This window comes from Brienomyrus brachyistius, unplaced genomic scaffold, assembly GCF_023856365.1.
Source record: "Brienomyrus brachyistius isolate T26 unplaced genomic scaffold, BBRACH_0.4 scaffold97, whole genome shotgun sequence".
Taxonomy (NCBI): domain Eukaryota; kingdom Metazoa; phylum Chordata; class Actinopteri; order Osteoglossiformes; family Mormyridae; genus Brienomyrus; species Brienomyrus brachyistius.
Window position 1 is genome coordinate 12814 of NW_026042372.1, and position 18840 is coordinate 31653.

Genomic DNA, 18840 nt, shown 5'->3' on the forward strand with positions numbered 1-18840 from the left:
ACAATATCACCATTCACTATCACTCACGGGGACAGAAAGGGATTACACATCTCCACCTCCTTTTCAGTAACAGTCATTTCATGACATTCAAAGACTTAATCCATAAATGCGAGTTGAGAATATGCAATTTTTCTAATATTTACTAACTGAATCTAGCATCAGAACCAAAATGGACCTCACACATTATACACTGAATCCTCCTCAGATGAGACAACATTCTGCAACTTAAAAATAAAAAGAAACCTCTAGAATATATAATCCTCCATCTGCGGCAGACACATTGATATTTGTACCAAAAATTAATTGGAATAAGGACCTTATCTTTTCCCCCAGCTCTGATTTCTGGATGGACGTCTGCAACAACATATTCACAGTGACAAATACTGGCCTTCAGTTCAGTACCAAATAATTCACATAAAACATTTGACTCAATATAAAAAGTAGTCAGTTCTGATACCTGCTCACAGTGTACAATGGATGTCACAGATAATTATCTGCATGCTCTGTGGGCCTGTATACCTGCTCACAGTGCACCATGGGTGTCACAGATAATGATCTGCATGCTCTGTGGGCCTGTATACCTGCTCACAGTGCACCGTGGGTGTCACAGATAATTATCTGCATGCTCTGTGGGCCTGTATACCTGCTCACAATGTACAATGGGTGTCACAGATAATTATCTGCATGCTCTGTGGGCCTGTATACCTGCTCACAATGTACAATGGGTGTCACAGATAATTATCTACAGGCTCTGTTGGCCTGTATACCTGCTCACAGTGCACCATGGGTGTCACAGATAATGATCTGCGTGCTCTGTGGGCCTGTATACCTGCTCACAATGTACAATGGGTGTCACAGATAATGATCTGCATGCTCTGTGGGCCTGTATACCTGCTCACAGTGCACCGTGGGTGTCACAGATAATTATCTGCATGCTCTGTGGGCCTGTATACCTGCTCACAATGTACAATGGGTGTCACAGATAATTATCTGCATGCTCTGTGGGCCTGTATACCTGCTCACAATGTACAATGGGTGTCACAGATAATTATCTACAGGCTCTGTTGGCCTGTATACCTGCTCACAGTGCACCATGGGTGTCACAGATAATGATCTGCGTGCTCTGTGGGCCTGTATACCTGCTCACAATGTACAATGGGTGTCACAGATAATTATCTGCATGCTCTGTGGGCCTGTATACCTGCTCACAATGTACAATGGGTGTCACAGATAATTATCTGCATGCTCTGTGGGCCTGTATACCTGCTCACAGTGCACCATGGGTGTCACAGATAATGATCTGCGTGCTCTGTGGGCCTGTATACCTGCTCACAATGTACAATGGGTGTCACAGATAATGATCTGCATGCTCTGTGGGCCTGTATACCTGCTCACAGTGCACCGTGGGTGTCACAGATAATTATCTACAGGCTCTGTGGGCCTGTATACCTGCTCACAGTGTACAATGGGTGTCACAGGTAATTATATGCATGCTCTGTGGGCCTGTATACCTGCTCACAGTGTACAATGGGTGTCACAGGTAATTATATGCATGCTCTGTTGGCCTGTATACCTGCTCACAGTGCACCATGGGTGTCACAGGTAATTATCTGCATGCTCTGTGGGCCTGTATACCTGCTCACAGTGTACAATGGGTGTCACAGGTAATTATCTGCATGCTCTGTTGGCCTGTATACCTGTTCACAGTGCACCATGGGTGTCACAGGTAATTATCTGCATGCTCTGTGGGCCTGTATACCTGCTCACAGTGTACAATGGGTGTCACAGGTAATTATCTGCATGCTCTGTTGGCCTGTATACCTGTTCACAGTGCACCATGGGTGTCACAGGTAATTATCTGCATGCTCTGTTGGCCTGTATACCTGCTCACAGTGTACAATGGGTGTCACAGGTAATTATCTGCATACTCTGTTGGCCTGTATACCTGCTCACAGTGTACAATGGGTGTCACAGATAATTATCTGCATGCTCTGTTGGCCTGTAAACCTGCTGACAGTGCACCATGGGTGTCACAGATAATTATCTGCATGCTCTGTTGGCCTGTATACCTGCTCACAGTGCACCATGGGTGTTAGAGGTAATTACTGTATGTCTCTATAGGTGAAAGATCTGGACTGAGACAGGCCAATTCAGCAGCCGGACTCTTCTGCCACGAAGCCATGCTGTTGTAATATCTGCAGTATGTGGTTTTGCATTGTCCTGCTGAAATACACAAGGCCTTCCCTGAAACAGACGTCCTCTGGAGGGGAGCATGTGTTGCTCTAAAACCTTTATATACCTTTCAGCATTCATAGTTCCTTCCAAAACACGCAAGCTGCCCATACCGTATGCACTTATGCACCCCCGTACCATCAGAGATGCTGGCTTTTGAACTGAACGCTGATAACACGCTGGAAGGTCTCCCTCCTCTTTAGCCCGGAGGACACGGCGCCCTTCATTACCAACAAGAATGTCACATTTGGACTCGTCTGACCACAGAACACTTTCCCACTTTGAAACATCCATCCATCCATCCATTTTCCAAACCGCTTATCCTACTGGGTCGTGGGCACTTTGAAACAGTCCATTTCAAATGAGTCTTGGCCCACAGGACACGACGGCGCTTCTGGACCATGTTCAGATATGGCTTCCTTTTTGCATGATAGAGCTTTAGCTGCCATCTGCAGATGGCACGGCGGATTGTGTTTACCGACTGTGCTTTCTGGAAGTATTCCTGGGCCCATTTAGTAATGTCATTGACACAATCATGCCGATGAGTGATGCAGAGTCGTCTGAGGGCCCGAAGACCACAGGCATCCAATACAGGTCTTCGGCCTTTGAACATTTGTAATATTATCTATGTTCTGTTGTGAATAAAATATAGGCTCATTTGATTTGAAAGTGTTTTATGTATTTCATTCAAATATAAAGAACTTTTCTAGAATTCTGGTTGTTTGTATGTTTGCTGGGGGCGGCAAGGTGGTGCAGTGGTTAGCACTGTTGCCTCACACCTCTGGGACCTGGGTTCAAGTCTCCGCCTGGGTGACGTGTGTGGAGTTTGCGTGTTCTCCCCATGTCGTCGTGGGATTTTCTCCGGGTACTCCGGTTTCCCCCACAGTCCAAAAACATGCTGAGGCTAATTGGACTTGCTAAATTGCCTGACTGGTATGTGAATGTGCCCTGCGATGGGTTGGCCCCCCATCCTGGGTTGTTCCCTGCCTATTGCTTCCGGGATAGGCTCCGGACCCCCAGCGACCCAGTAGGATAAGCGGTTTGGAAAATGGATGGATGGATGTATGTTTGCAGCAAACTATTCTGTGAATAAAAGCTACCTCAACGCCCACCGCCCCCTTACTTTTTTGCTGTTATTTTTATTAATTATTATTATTACTGTTTGATTCATGTATTGTATGTTTCAATCATTACAGATATGTATGAAAGTGTGTCTGTGTATGTATGGACATTCATATCTATGTATTAATATATACTGCTAAAAAATTGAAGGAACACTTTTTAATCAGAGTATAGCATCAAGTCTATTAAACTTCTGGGATATTGATCAGGTTAGTTAAGTAGCGGAGGGGGTTGTTAATCAGTTTCAGCTGCTTTAGTGTTAATGAAATTATCAACAGGTGAACTAGAGGGGCAACAATGAGACGACCCCCAAACCAGGAATGGTTTAACAGGTGGAGGCCACTGGCATTTTTCCCTCCTCATCTTTTCTGACAGTTTGTTCACTAGTTTTGCATTTAGCGACGGTCAGTGTCACTACTGGTAGCATGAGGCGATACCTGGACCATACAGAGGTTGCACAGGTAGTCCAACTCCTCCAGGATGGCGCATCAATACGTGCCATTGCCAGAAGGTTTGCTGTGTCTCCCAGGACAATCTCAAGGGCATGGAGGAGATTCCAGGAGACAGGCAGTTATTCAAGGAGAGCTGAACAGGGCCATAGAAAATCCTTAACCCATCAGCAGGACCGGTATCTGCTCCTTTGTGCAAGGAGGAAGAGGATGAACACTGCTGGAGCTCTACAAAATGACCTCCAGCAGGCCACTGGTGTGAATGTTTCTCACCAAACAATCAGAAACAGACATCATAAGGGTGCCCTGAGGACCCAATGTCCTCTAGTGGGCCCTGTGCTCACTGCCCAGCACCATGGAGCTCGATTGGCATTTGCCATAGAATACTAGAATTTGCAGGTCGGCCACTGGCACCCTGTGCTTTTCACAGATGAGAGCAGGTTCACCATGAGCACATGTGACAGACATGAAAGGGTCTGGAGAAGCCATGGAGAACGTTATGCTGCCTGCAGCGTTGTTCAGCATGACCAGTTTGGTGGTGGGTCAGTGATGGTCTGGGGAGGCATATCCATGGAGGGACGCAGTCCTCTACAGACTAGACAACGGCACCTTGACTGCCATTAGATATCAGGATGAAATCCTTGAACCCATTGTCAGACCCTATGCTGGTGCAGTGAGTCCTGGGTTCCTCCTGGTGCACGACAATGCCCGGCCTCATGTGGCAAGAGCATGTAGGCAGTTCCTGGAGGATGAAGGAATTGATACCATTGACTGCCCCCCACACTCGCCTGACCTAAATCCAATAGAAAACCTCTGGGACATTATGTTTCGTCCATTCGATGCCACCAGGTTGCACCTCAAACTGTCCAGAAGCTCAGTGATACCCTGGTCCAGATCTGAGAGGAGATCCCCCAGGACACCATCCGTGGTCTCATTAGGACCATGTCCAACATTGTCAGGCATGCATACAACCACGTGGGGGCCATACAAACTACTGAGTATGATACTGTTACTGTAATGAAATTTCAGCAAAATGGACTAGCCTGCTGCATCATTTTTCACTTTGATTTTCGGGGTGTCTGAATTCAGCCCACTGTAGGTTTTCATGGAAATTTCCATCCATCCATCTATTTTCCAAACCGCTTATCCTACTGGGTCGCGGGGGGTCCGGAGCCTATCCCGGAAGCAATGGGCACGAGGCAGGGAACAACCCAGGATGGGGGGCCAGCCCATCGCAGGGCACACTCACGCATCAGTCACTCACACATGCACACCTATGGGCAATTTAGCAACTCCAACTAGCCTCAGCATGTTTTTGGGGGGGAAACCGGAGTACCCAGAGAAAACCCGACGACGACATGGGGAGAACATGCAAACTCCACAAACATGTGACCCAGGCGGAGACTCAAACTCGGGTCCCAGAGGTGTGAGGCAACAGTGCTAACCACTGCACCACCATGCCGCCCCCATGGAAATTTCATTTCCATTAAACGATGTGGCATCCTTTCATTCCTAACACATTACCCAGTCTACTTCAGTATATATATATATATTTTCCCCATTGATATCTGATGTGTTTTCAGTGTTCCTTTAATTTTTTGGAGCAGTGTATATGTGTGATCATTTTTTATTCACTAATTTTTTTTTGACAATTACGACTCCTATCATCCACAACCATCATATATAAATACAATCCTGTCTTTGTTTTTTTTCCTTCTTTGCATTTATCTCCTTTTCTCTTCCTCTCCCCTCTACAACTCACATTAAATACTGACTTCACTCGCCCCCCAGTCCTGCCACTTCCACTAGCCCCTATTTTGGGGGAGTGGTTCTTTTCCCCTGTGCATCTGGGTGGGGCAGGTCACCTAATGCACTGGGGGTGGGGTGTCACAGACACTCTCACACACACATACCCTGCGGCAGACACTCTCACACACACGTACCGTCACAGACACTCTCACACACACGTACCCTGTCACAGACACTCTAACACACGCGTACCCTGTCACAGACACTTTCACACACACATACACTGTCACAGACACTGTCACAGACACTCTCATACACATGTACCCTGCAGCAGACACTCTCACACACACGTACCCTGTCACAGACACTCTCACACACACGTACCCTGTCACAGACACTCTCACACACACGTACCCAGTCACAGACACTCTCACACACGCGTACCCTGTCACAGACACGCTCACACACGCGTACCCTGCGGCAGACACTCTCACACACGCGTACCCTGCCGCAGACACTCTCACGCACACGTACCCTGTCACAGACACTCTCACACACACGTACCCTGTCACAGACACTCTCACATACACGTACCCTGTCACAGACACTCTCACACACGCGTACCCTGTCACAGACACTCTCACACACACGTACCCTGTCACAGACACTCTCACACACGCGTACCCTGTCACAGACACTCTCACACACGCGTACCCTGTCACAGACACTCTCACACACACGTACCCAGTCACAGACACTCTCACACACGTGTATCCTGTCAAAGACACTCTCACACACGCGTACCCTGCGGCAGACACTCTCACACACGCGTACCCTGCTGCAGACACTCTCACGCACACATACCCTGTCACAGACACTCTCACACACACGTACCCTGTCACAGACACTCTCACACACACGTACCCAGTCACAGACACTCAAACACACGCGTACTCTGCCACAGACACTCTCACACACACGTACCCTGTCACAGACACTCTCACACACACGTACCCTGTCACAGACACTCTCACACACACGTACCCAGTCACAGACACTCTCACACACGCGTACCCTGTCACAGACACTCTCACACACGCGTACCCTGTCGCAGACACTCTCACACACGCGTACCCTGCCGCAGACACTCTCACACACGCGTACCCTGTCGCAGACACTCTCACGCACGCGTACCCTGTCACAGACACTCTCACACACGCGTACCCTGTCACAGACACGCTCACACACACGTACCCTGCCGCAGACACTCTCACACACGCGTACCCTGCCGCACACACTCTCACACACGCGTACCCTGCCTCAGACACTCTCACGCACACGTACCCTGTCAGACACTCTCACACACACGTATCCTGCCGCAGACACTCTCACACACGCGTACCCTGCCGCAGAAACTCTCACGCACGCGTACCCTGCCTCAGACACTCTCACACACACGTACCCTGCCTCAGACACTCTCACACACACGTACCCTGTCACAGACACTCTCACACACGCGTACCCTGTCACAGACACTCTCACACACGCGTACCCTGTCACAGACACTCTCACACACACGTACCCAGTCACAGACACTCTCACACACGTGTATCCTGTCAAAGACACTCTCACACACGCGTACCCTGCGGCAGACACTCTCACACACGCGTACCCTGCTGCAGACACTCTCACGCACACATACCCTGTCACAGACACTCTCACACACACGTACCCTGTCACAGACACTCTCACACACACGTACCCAGTCACAGACACTCAAACACACGCGTACCCTGCCACAGACACTCTCACACACACGTACCCTGTCACAGACACTCTCACACACACGTACCCTGTCACAGACACTCTCACACACACGTACCCAGTCACAGACACTCTCACACACGCGTACCCTGTCACAGACACTCTCACACACGCGTACCCTGTCGCAGACACTCTCACACACGCGTACCCTGCCGCAGACACTCTCACACACGCGTACCCTGTCGCAGACACTCTCACGCACGCGTACCCTGTCACAGACACTCTCACACACGCGTACCCTGTCACAGACACGCTCACACACACGTACCCTGCCGCAGACACTCTCACACACGCGTACCCTGCCGCACACACTCTCACACACGCGTACCCTGCCTCAGACACTCTCACGCACACGTACCCTGTCAGACACTCTCACACACACGTATCCTGCCGCAGACACTCTCACACACGCGTACCCTGCCGCAGAAACTCTCACGCACGCGTACCCTGCCTCAGACACTCTCACACACACGTACCCTGCCTCAGACACTCTCACACACACGTACCCTGTCACAGACACTCTCACACACACGTATCCTGCCTCAGACACTCTCACACACACGTACCCTGCCTCAGACACTCCCACACACACGTACCCTGCTGCAGACACTCTCACACACGCGTACCCTGTCACAGACACTCTCACACACGCGTACCCTGTCACAGACACACTCACACACACGTACCCTGCCACAGACACTCTCACACACACGTACCCTGCCGCAGACACTCTCATGCACGCGTACCCTGCCGCAGAAACTCTCACGCACGCGTACCCTGCCTCAGACACTCTCACACACACGTACCCTGCCTCAGACACTCTCACACACACGTACCCTGTCACAGACACTCTCACACACACGTATCCTGCCTCAGACACTCTCACACACACGTACCCTGCCTCAGAAACTCTCACACACACGTACCCTGCCGCAGACACTCTCACGCACACTTACCCTGCCGAAGACACTCTCACACACGCGTACCCTGCCACAGACACTCTCACACACACTCCATTATATGCGAGTCCGCTATGTCCGATGCTTTTTCTGCATGTAATTAAAGGTGCACAACCGGCAGTCCTCGTCTGTTATAGACGATATTCCGTTATAAGCGAGTCCATTATAACAGGATTATACTGCACCTTCGACTCCACCTAGCAGACATACTTATGAGGGGATTGAGGTATGGACGTTTTGAAAGGTATGACAGAAAGAAGCTTTTTCTGTCAGTTACTTAAAATGTTAGTGCCAGGAGTTTTCAAAACATTATACAACTTTGACTGGAATCAAATTCAACTCAAAATCTGATGAAACAAAAATGCTTTTTGGCAATAAACATTCAAGGTGGGTTTAGCGTAAAAAGAAGGATGGTTATAATGAAATGAACCTTATCCCAACTGCAAGATATGGTGGAGGTTCTGTGATGTTGTGGAGCTGTTTTTCCTCCAAAAACCCTGGAAACCTCGTTAGGGTACATGGCACTATGGGGTCCATGAAATACCAGGATATTTTATATCAAAATTTAGCTGCTGCTGCCAGGAAACAAAAACTGGGGCTTCATTGGATCTTCCAGCAGGACGGTGATCCTAAGCACATGTCCAAATCAACATTAAAATGGTCAGCTGACCACAGAATCAAGCTTCTGCCATGGCCACCTCAGTCCCCTGACCTGAACCCCACTGAAAACCTGTGGGCTGAGCTGAAGACGAGAGTGTACAAGAGAGGGCCGAGGACCCTGGGTGATCTGGGGAGATTCTGTAAAGAGGAATGGTCTCAGATGCCCTGCTCTGTATTCTCCAACCTTATAAAATGTTATAGGAGACTCAGTGCTGTTATACTGGCAAAGGGAGGCTGTACAGAGTATTAAAAGCAGGGCTGCCAATAATCGTGTGTTTTTGTTGAAAATTATTATTTCTTGATGAAGGATTTGTTTTTCTTTGAATAAATTTATTTCAATGAAAGGCTGGATTTTTCTAATTTTTTCAGTGTGAGATGAAGCTGCTTCGCCAAAAGGTGGATTTTTTTCTAACCCTTTTTACAAATCTTTACAAGGGGGCCAATAATTGTGGAGGGACTGTATAGTTTTTATATACGACACTGTATTTGTACTAAATGGTGGTAAGTTAAGCATGCCCTCTACTGTGAACACCCGTGTAAAATAATCATTAAACTCATTTACTATGTCAGTTTTCATTTTCGATTATAAGGCCCTTACTATCCTGCAGATGAGTGATTTCAGCTTTTAGAGCTCTTTTGGAGTTAAAATATTGGAAGAAACTTTTAATGTCATCCTTAACCTCCAATGCAATCTTCCTTTCGACATTCCACTTACTGTAACGAGTCTAATGTTATTTTTTAAGTCAACCCCTAGACTTAGATACTCCTGCTTTATTTTGAAATCATTAGTTATTTTCTACCTTAGTATTTCCAGCGTACAGTGTGAAATACCCAGTAATACTCACCTCACTACCCCCAGTTTACAGTGTGGAATACCCAGTCAGACTGACCTCAGTATCCCCTGTTTACAGTGTGGAATACCCAGTAATACTGACCTCAGTATCTCCAGTTTACAGTGTAAGTCCCCCAGTCCAGCAGAGAGCAGCTTCACTCCTGAGTCCTGCAGGTCATTGTCACTCAGGTCCAGCTCTCTCAGGGGTGAGGAGTTTGATCTGAGAGCTGAAGCCAGTGCCTCACAGCATTTCTCTGTGATTTCACACCGGCCCACCCTTAAAAAGATTAAACACTTTTAAATCCACTTTTTACACTGCAGCACTGTATTCAAATGAGGAGAATGAGGGTCATGACATAATGGATTTTCAGAAAACAATTAAATTATTAAAAATTATTTTAACAATCATTCCGATTCTGTTTGGTGTCCATTATTATTTTGTCCATAACACATTAAAGTCAGCATGTTTATCTGTAACAGTGCTGTTAACTTTGCTAACCAACACAAATGTTTTGCATGGATTATATGTGTCACGCCCAGCTCGTGTGATCCTCGTGTGCCACGCCCCCTCATTAACCACATGTGCTGCCCCGATTGTGCCCAGTTGTTTCCTGTTATTTCGGCTTGTCTTGTGTATTTCAGTCCGTGTTCAGGTCTGTTTCCCTAGATCTGTCATTGATGTTGTGAGCCGTGTTTCCTCGTCTGCCCTTAATAAACCCCGTTTGCTCGTCTTCACGGCTCCACTGCCCTGTCTGCCTGCTCCTCCGCTCAGCGGACGTCACAATATGGTTGAATGGATGTTTCCTGCTTCACTGCTTAATTATTTCTAACATGGATCGATGGTTGATAAGATTGTGGGATATAAGGAAGTAGGAGAAGAAAACAGAAGCTGTTTGTGTTTGTTTATTATGTAACTGCTGAAAGGCATCGTGGGTTTTCTTGCTGTCCAGTTACTTTTGTGTAAAATGCATATTCTGTACTCACTGCAGCTTCTCCAGTTTACAGCTGGGATCCTCCAGTACAGCAGAGAGCAGCTTCACTCCTGAATCTCCTGGGTGATTGTAGCTCAGGTCCAGCTCTCTCAGGTGTGAGGGGTTTGACCTCAGAGCTGAAGCCAGGGAAGAACAGCCTTCTTCTGTGACTCTACAGCCTGACAGCCTGCAGAGAAAGACAGAAACTCCCCAGTAAATAATATCACCTCACCATTATAATTATTAAATATATGTGATGCTCTAATAAATAATTCCAGTATTACAGTTTAGTGTCTAAGACAAGGCAGGACCCCTCCTCCCTTTCCCTTAGCTAATTACTCACTATCTCCTCTTTATAGTGTGGAATACCCAGCAATACTGGCCTCAGTATCCCCAGTTTACAGTGTGGAATACCCAGCAATACTGGCCTCAGTATCCCCAGTTTACAGTGTGGAATATCCAGTAATACTGACCTCAGTATCTCCAGTTTACAGTGTAAATCCCCCAGTGCAGCAGAGAGCAGCTTCACTCCTGAATCCTTCAGGTTATTGTCACTCAGGTCCAGCTCTCTCACAGGAGATGAGTTTGATCTTAGAGCTGAAGACAGCACTTCACAGTGTTTATCTATGAGATCACAGCTGTTCAGCCTGAAACAGAAAACACTTTAAGACACAGACATATACACATCCTATACATTAGTAAAATACAAAGCATTACAATAAGCATTTGTTTTCATTATAATTAGCAGCACAGCTTACACTTCAAAATGAATTATAGTCTGCAGAGTGTTCTGTGCATCCTGACAATCTGCTGCAGTCATATGATCACTAATTGTGAGTCAGTGCATCTTTGCTCAAAACTAGAGGTAAAACATTAAGTACAAGCTATAGGAATACATAGGAACACATCAACAACAAGATGGACATGAACCCTCCCATAACAGTCAGACCAGTGCTTCCAGTGCAGTCCTTAGCTATCTTTCTGCCAGGTGTCCCTACACTCGACACGTATCACTGAAAGGAGGAGATGTGAACATTCCCAGCAGCTAATGCAGCAGCAACTGGCACTTGGATTCCTGATCCCATGAGTAAAATCCTTTTTCTCCCTGTATTGTTATACCTGGGAACATGTCAAATCACCAATTACGTCTGGGTGATATGACGATATTATCGGTAATGAGCGTAATCAGACAAGTATCCCGGTGTCGATATCGGACAGTGACTAACCGGCGATTATCGTCTTTGCTGAGGAAACGCGCTTAGGCTACATACAAAGCAAGATAACAGAAAGATTCATGATTTGCTTTCAGTTCAGCTTTCTAGCCAAAGATTCTGAAGCAGTTAAAAAGAAACATTGCACAGAATTTCACAAGCATTGTCCCTGCAGTAACCATACGTTCGCCATTCTTGTAAGTTCAGTATTGTCATCACCAACTTCTATCTCTGAGTCAGCAGCCAGAATGTCAGTCATTCAAGTGCAGCTTTCTGGTGGGAATTTTGAGCTTCCCTACTCAGTTTTTCGTATCTTAGTCTCAGGCACGGCTTTAAGTGTGTCCCTGACCCCGCCAGGGCTGTGATTAGCATTGGTTGCTAACTATTTAATGAAGGTGGTTAAAAGTAAACTCTCTCTCTCATCTATCTAGCTGAATCAATCTATCATTATTTATATAGCGCATTTTAGCCACAGCGTTTATAAAGAATTTTGCAAACATTTAAAAAGAAGAAAAAGAAATTCAAATAAGCTCAGAATAAATAACAATAAGCGCAAAAGAAATAAAAATAGAGTAAAAATGTTTAAAAAAAATAAAATAAAAACCATCATAAAGGACTTTAAATACCCATGTCCTCTTTAAGGGCCCCTCCTCAAAGGGGCCTCTAGCCCCTATGTCTTCTGGGGGAAGCGACCGCCCCCCCGCCCCCCCACAATTACTGATATTAATAAAAGCATAAAATAATAAAACTGATTATCATAGGGGGGCGGCATGGTGGTGCAGTGGTTAGCACTGTTGCCTCACACCTCTGGGACCCAGGTTCGAGTCTCCGCCTGGGTCACATGTGTGCGGAGTTTGCATGTTCTCCCCATGTCGTCGTGGGGTTTCCTCCGGGTACTCCGGTTTCCCCCCACAGTCCAAAAACATGCTGAGGCTAATTGGAGTTGCTAAATTGCCCATAGGTGTGCATGCGTGAGTGAATGGTGTGTGAGTGTGCCCTGCGATGGGCTGGCCCCTCATCCTGGGTTGTTCCCTGCCTCGTGCCCATTGCTTCCGGGATAGGCTCCGGACCCCCTGTCACCCAGTAGGACAAGTGGTTTGGAAAATGGATGGATGGATGGATGATTATCATAGATTATTATATGCGTTGGTGAAAAGATGCTTTTTCAGCCTAGTTTTGAAAGTACTGAGACATTCAGTAGCTCTCAGGTTTTCTGGGAGAGAGTTCCAGAGTTTGGGCCCATAGTGACTAAAAGCTGCCCCCTCCCTCCCCAGCCGGGTTTTAGGAATAATCAGTAAATTACTGCCGGATGATCTGACTGATCTGCCTGGGACATACCTTACAGTCATGTTACTGAGGCAGGACAGAGCTAAACAACGTAAATATTTACAAATTAGCAAATGAACTTTAAAATCAATCCTAGAAGACAGAGGAAGCCAGTGCAGGGATGTGAGAGCAGGTGTGATGTGATCCCTGTGACTGGTGCGTGTTAACACTCCGCCAGCGGCATTACAGTAATCTATTCTACTAGAAAGAAAAGTAGGTATTATTTAATACTGCCAAGACCCCATCGACTCTGCAAACAAGTAAATCAGCTTCCTTTCATTCTAACAACCTAAGCAGTTCTGTTAACCTGCTTTATGACTTTATGGTCGTGTTTCCACAAACTGTGCTTGCTTTGCAGAACAGTATTTCCCTTTTAAGGTTACCCATTTTAAATCTGGTGTAGGATCACACATGCACATATCACAAAGCTTAAATTCCAGGTGGCCTGAGACAAGGCCTACCCTGGTACGAGAGGCACACATTGGCCTAGGCCTCAAAGGGGGGTCGTGACCCCACACACACAGACACACTTAAACACACACAGATAACAAGGGGGGCCAGCACTCCAACTTTTATTTCTCAAAGTTTTAACGACCTACAGATAGCAGAGTGGACCCCAAGGACAGGGGTCCCTCGACTTGGCACACAACCCCATCCCCCGACATCCTGCCTTACATACCACTCACCCAACACCCTAAAGAAAGTTTCTTTTAAGTTTGGCTGTTGTACAGTATATCTGTATATTTATTTACCCATGACTACTAGTCTCAATATACAGATCGGTTATGTTTGTAATGTGTCCTAAGGAAAAGATTCTTTTTCTTTGACTGACAAACCGTCTCCCCCTTTTCTTTTCCACATTCCTCAGCAGCCCTTATCTGATCTTTGTGGCCGTGAGTAAGCTCTTTGTATTCTACCACGCCTATCTAAGGGTAAGATGTGCTGTTGGAATAAGAATATATCATATAATGTCCGTATAAAGGGTAACCTCTGATTGAGGTGCAACCTAGACCACTTAGACCAGGGACTGGTGTGAGTAATATAACATAATAACATAATATAAGTAATCATTAATTAATCATTACAGATGGTATTCGGTGTGAACCGCTAGGCTGGTATGGCATGTTTGGTATCAAACCGATGGTAAATCACTCCAGTTTTACACCACTTCAGCCTCTGTTCACTGAGTGCTCACAATAGTCCCTGCCTCTGTGCGATTTGGCTACTAAGCTCTAAAACCTCAAACTCGACTGAAATATCGTGAGACTCCCTCTCATCGGCCGTGAGGGGAGCTTCGCTACCGATCGTTTACATTACCTGCTGATGCAGCTCGCTGGACGAACCTTCTAACCCAGGTTACTAAGCGATACTGGTAACTAGTGAATCCCATGTAAGTCACGGTTTACTTTAACAGACTCACGGGGATTCGTAATTGAGTTTGGAGGAACCAACCATTCGGCATAACAATTAGTTCATAAACATCATTAAATAATGATTAATTCAAATGTAATTAATTTCAAAACATATTGGTGGAGATATTAAAATTTACCTGAGCTAAATATTCCTACAATGGTGTCCCTCAGGGATCAGTGCTGGGCCCGCTACTGTACACTGTATATATTGGTCACATTATCAAAAATCATGGTGTTGGGTTTCATTGTTTTGCTGATGATACACAGTTATATATATCTGTTACGCCGGATGATGCATCACAGCTCTCGGTTAGAAGACTGTCGACTAGATATCCGGTGCTGGATGGCAAATAATTTCTTTATGTTAAACACAGAAAAACAGAAGTACTGTTAACTGGTATGAAGGCGGCTCGAAATAAGTCTGACAACCTCAACCTTGGTGGTCTTCCTACCCAACCTAACACAGTGGTCAGAGATCTTGCTGTTCTGGTTGATTCAGATTTATGTTTCGATGCTCACATAAAAAGCATCACTAAAGCTGTGTTCTATCATGTACGGAACCTAGCCAAGCTTCGGAAGATGCTCTCCTTTCATGAAGCGGAAACACTAACACCTTTATAACTTCCAGGCTGGATACTGTAATGCCTTCCTTTCTGGGTGCCCATCTGGATCCTCACATAAACTTCAGCTGGTACAAAATGCAGCAGCCAGAGTTCTTACAAACACTAATAAATGTGATTATATTAGCCCTGTTCTATGCTCCCTTCATTGGCTTCCAGTTAAGTCTCTGATTAACTACAACATACTGCTATTGACTTATAAAACACTGAATAGCTTTGCACCAGAATACCTTAGTATCCTGCTGGCCTTATACAACCCTCCTCGCTTTCTTCCATCATAAAGAGCAGGATATCTGTTAGTACCCAGGGTAGAAAGAGCTACGGCAGGCTGCAGAGTTTTCTCTTATAGAGCTCTTCAGCCGTGGAATAGTCTTCCAGTGGATGTGCGGGATTCAGGATGACTTTTAATATTCAAGTCCAGACTAAAAACACACCTGTTTAGTTTAGCTTATAGGGACTCTAGTTGTAGCTCTAGCTAACTGCTCACTCCCAGTCAGACCTATAGTGTGAGGTGTAGAGCTGGGTGGGGATCGGTGCCATTGGCTTTGGATAAACTGAACTGTCAGTCTGTCACTCTAGCTTCACCATCCCTTGTGGAATTGGAGTGCTGACATTTCAGGGACTCCCCATGCCTGCGTTCCCACCTGCCTCTCCCTCCTACTTATGCTGCCATTGCCATATCTGCCGGAGCTTACATACTGCACTCACCTAACTATTTGCACTGCCTCTAGTCTCCCCTACTTTGTCTAATTGCACATTTTATTTCCCCTACTCCCCCTGGGCTGTGCTGCCTGGAGACCCCACATTTTCAAGATATCCTGCCTACCCTGCTGCCTGCGACGTCTCCACTACCTGTGACGTCCTTCTGGCCTGCTGCTGCCCCCTGGAGGATGGGCTCCCCCTTTGAGTCTGGTTAGGGTTAGGGCTTCCTCTGCTGCCCCCTGGAGGATGGGCTCCTCCTCTGAGTCTGGTTCCTCCCAAGCTTTCGTATTTTTAGGGAGTTTTTCCTTGCCACTGTCCCCTCTGACTTGCTCACTGGGGGCTTTGGGCAGGGATGCTGTAATGTGCTTTGAGATGATATAATGTTGTGAAAATACACTATACAAATAAATCTGAACTGAACTGAAATTGCACTCAGTGTTTGGGGGGAGGACTCAAAATGATTGTTTATTGCGATATTTTTATACTAAATGACACATACACATTTTTTAACTTATCACCCAGCCCTAATCAACAATACACTAATTGGAAAGCTATCAGTCCTGTGAAATAGGCTTTTAGAAAAATGTTTGTTTGAATGATTTATGAATAATGATACTTCATTCACCCCCATGGGGAAATTGTCTTTTCGCCCCTCCCATCTTGCTCTCCAAGAGACACGCCGACACATATTCAGGTGAGAGGAAGTTTGGGGGTCGCAGCGCAGGATCGGCCAGCATCCACACCCCAGCAGCTCAAGGGCTCAGCGATGACATCACTCTGCCGGCCAAGAGATCTGAACCAGCGACCTTCCGCTCATGGACACAGAGTCCGAACCCAAAGAGTCACGCACCACACCCAGTATTTACAGAAATGCTTCCTACAGCATCCAGAACTGAAACAAATATGAGTGGTTTTCCCACTATTAATGAAAACTGGACCATTCTGTATGATGCAGTATCTTTGGTTATTTGTTACACAAAGGATGCTCGTGGAAATCTTGTCTTTTTGTTTTTACTACATCACTACCTTCAGTTAATATAAACTAGATTAAAAAGGAACCTTGTTGATAAAAGAGGGGAAATAAATTATATGTATACATATTCATTTTATATTTTAAACACTGTTTATCTATGTCTGCCAGACTAGATGTGTCGTTGCATCCTCAGCCAGGTGCAGCTGAGGCCAGCAGAGGGCGCCAGTGAGCAGCCAGAGACAGCAGTCATACGGAAGCTCCCAGCTCTGGGCTCCATCACATGAACACGCCTGCTGACAATAACACTCACATACCACTTATACACCCTGTGGATAAAGAGCCCTCACTGTTTCTATAGCAGGTTAAGATGCTGTGCTGTGATCAGAAGGCAGACTGGATGGGAATGGAAACGTAGTAACAAACAAAAAGTGACATCACTACCTTCAGTCATTATAAAGTCTGTGGTCAAGATTAGCTACTGCTATACAAACAGCTATAGCTGTGATTATCAAAATAAAACCCACTTATTAATCCATGAGGAGAAATATATAATATATATTACACATTTCAAACAATATTCATGCATCACTGCCAGACCAGACATGATTTCCCATCCCCACGTCACTTACAGAGCCGTCCTGGAGTTCTTGACCACAGGCAGAAGCCTCCATTGCTGTTTATCTGATCTGATGTATTTCTTCAGGTCAAACACATCCAGCTCCTCATCTGACATCAGCATCACAAAGGCCAGAGCTGAGTACTGTGCAGGTGAGAGGTGATCTGCTGAAATGTTTCCTGAATTCAGGTATCTTTGTACTTCCTCTACTAGAGAATTGTCACCCAGTTCAGTCAGACAGTGGAACAGATTGATGGTCCTTTCTGGAGATAAATTCTCCTGTATTTTCTCCTTGATGTATTTCACTGTAATCCTCATGTTATGTGAGCTGGTTTCTGTCGGCCCCAGTAGTCTTTGCAACAGAGTCTTACTGGAGACTGTTGAGAGGCCCAGGAGGAAGCGGAGGTAGAGGTCCAAGTGTCCATTCTTGCTCTTTAATGCCTGATCCACTGCAGTCTCCAGCAGGTAAGCTGATGAGTTTGACAGAAACACATATAAAGCAGCGAGATACTCCTGGATGCTCAGATGCACAAAGCAGTACACCTTCTTCTGGTACAACCCATACTCCTCTTTAAAGACTTCTGTGCACACTCCAGAGTAAACTGAAGTTTCAGTGACATCAATGCCATTCCCTGTCAGATCTTGCTCATAAAATATGAGATTGCCTTTCTCAAGGTTGTCAAAAGCAAGTTTACCAAGTTTTAAAAGGAATTCCTTGCTGTATTTCTTAAGCTTAGTTTCATGGTTTTTCATATACTTGTCATTTTTTAAACTTGTCTGAAAGATCAGGAAGTGTGTGTACATTTCAGTCAGAGTCCTTGGAATACCTCCCCTGTCAGTCTCACTAATAAGCCTCTTAAGCACAGTGGCTGAAATCCAGCAGAACACAGGTATGTGGCACATGATGAAGAGGCTCCTTGATGATTTCACATGTATGATAATCCTGCTGGCCAGGCTCTGACCATTAAATCTCTTCTGGAAATACTCCTCCTTCTGGGCATCACTGAACCCTCGTATCTCTGTCACCTGGTGGACACACTTAGCAGGTATCTGACTGGCTGCTGCTGGCCGGGAGGTTATCCAGAGGAGAGCGGATGGGAGCAGATTCCCCTTAATGAGGTTAGTCAACAGCACATCCAGTGATGTTTTCTCTGTGACATCAAACCAGCTCTCATTGTTCTG

General features: G+C 46.1%; 1 protein-coding gene and 2 long non-coding RNA genes across 9 annotated transcripts; 1 reads left to right on the forward strand and 2 right to left on the reverse strand.

Annotated features, from left to right (window-relative positions):
- Positions 1–420: 420 nt before the first annotated feature.
- LOC125727425 (uncharacterized) lies at positions 421–1701 on the reverse strand. 6 transcript variants are annotated; one of them, XR_007388746.1, is made up of 5 exons: positions 1388–1478; positions 1140–1325; positions 892–1015; positions 768–829; positions 421–705 (listed from the first exon to the last, which is right to left on the reverse strand). It is a non-coding gene; the product is annotated as an uncharacterized LOC125727425 (long non-coding RNA). The 6 variants fall into 6 exon arrangements; XR_007388750.1 differs by lacking the exons at positions 768–829; positions 1388–1478 and adding an exon at positions 1574–1701 and having other exon boundaries at positions 1140–1263; XR_007388747.1 differs by lacking the exon at positions 768–829 and having other exon boundaries at positions 1140–1263; positions 1326–1480.
- On the forward strand, positions 1488–1799 carry LOC125727426 (uncharacterized). The gene is made up of 3 exons (XR_007388751.1): positions 1488–1540; positions 1603–1664; positions 1727–1799. It is a non-coding gene; the product is annotated as an uncharacterized LOC125727426 (long non-coding RNA).
- Positions 1800–9568: 7769 nt separating this feature from the next.
- Positions 9569–18605, reverse strand: LOC125727424 (NACHT, LRR and PYD domains-containing protein 3-like). 2 transcript variants are annotated; one of them, XM_049004105.1, is made up of 5 exons: positions 17672–18605; positions 11272–11445; positions 10812–10985; positions 9931–10104; positions 9569–9885 (listed from the first exon to the last, which is right to left on the reverse strand). In XM_049004105.1, exons 1-5 carry the CDS (start codon positions 18559–18561, stop codon positions 9876–9878), a joined length of 1422 nt encoding a protein of 473 aa, XP_048860062.1. In that variant the 5' UTR covers positions 18562–18605; the 3' UTR covers positions 9569–9875. The 2 variants fall into 2 exon arrangements, with proteins under 2 accessions (XP_048860062.1, XP_048860063.1); XM_049004106.1 differs by lacking the exon at positions 10812–10985.
- Positions 18606–18840: the final 235 nt, after the last annotated feature.

What these genes read in the sequence shown, in the direction of transcription:
- LOC125727424 (XM_049004105.1), bottom strand. Translation starts at nt 18,561, where the DNA reads ATGTGCCACATACCTGTGTTCTGCTGGATTTCAGCCACTGTGCTTAAG. An exon ending in AAGAACTCCAGGACGGCTCT is followed by an intron (nt 11,446 to 17,671) that starts GTAAGTGACGTG and finishes TTTCTGTTTCAG; the next exon opens with GCTGAACAGCTGTGATCTCA. An exon ending in TGTAAACTGGAGATACTGAG is followed by an intron (nt 10,986 to 11,271) that starts GTCAGTATTACT and finishes CTTTCTCTGCAG; the next exon opens with GCTGTCAGGCTGTAGAGTCA.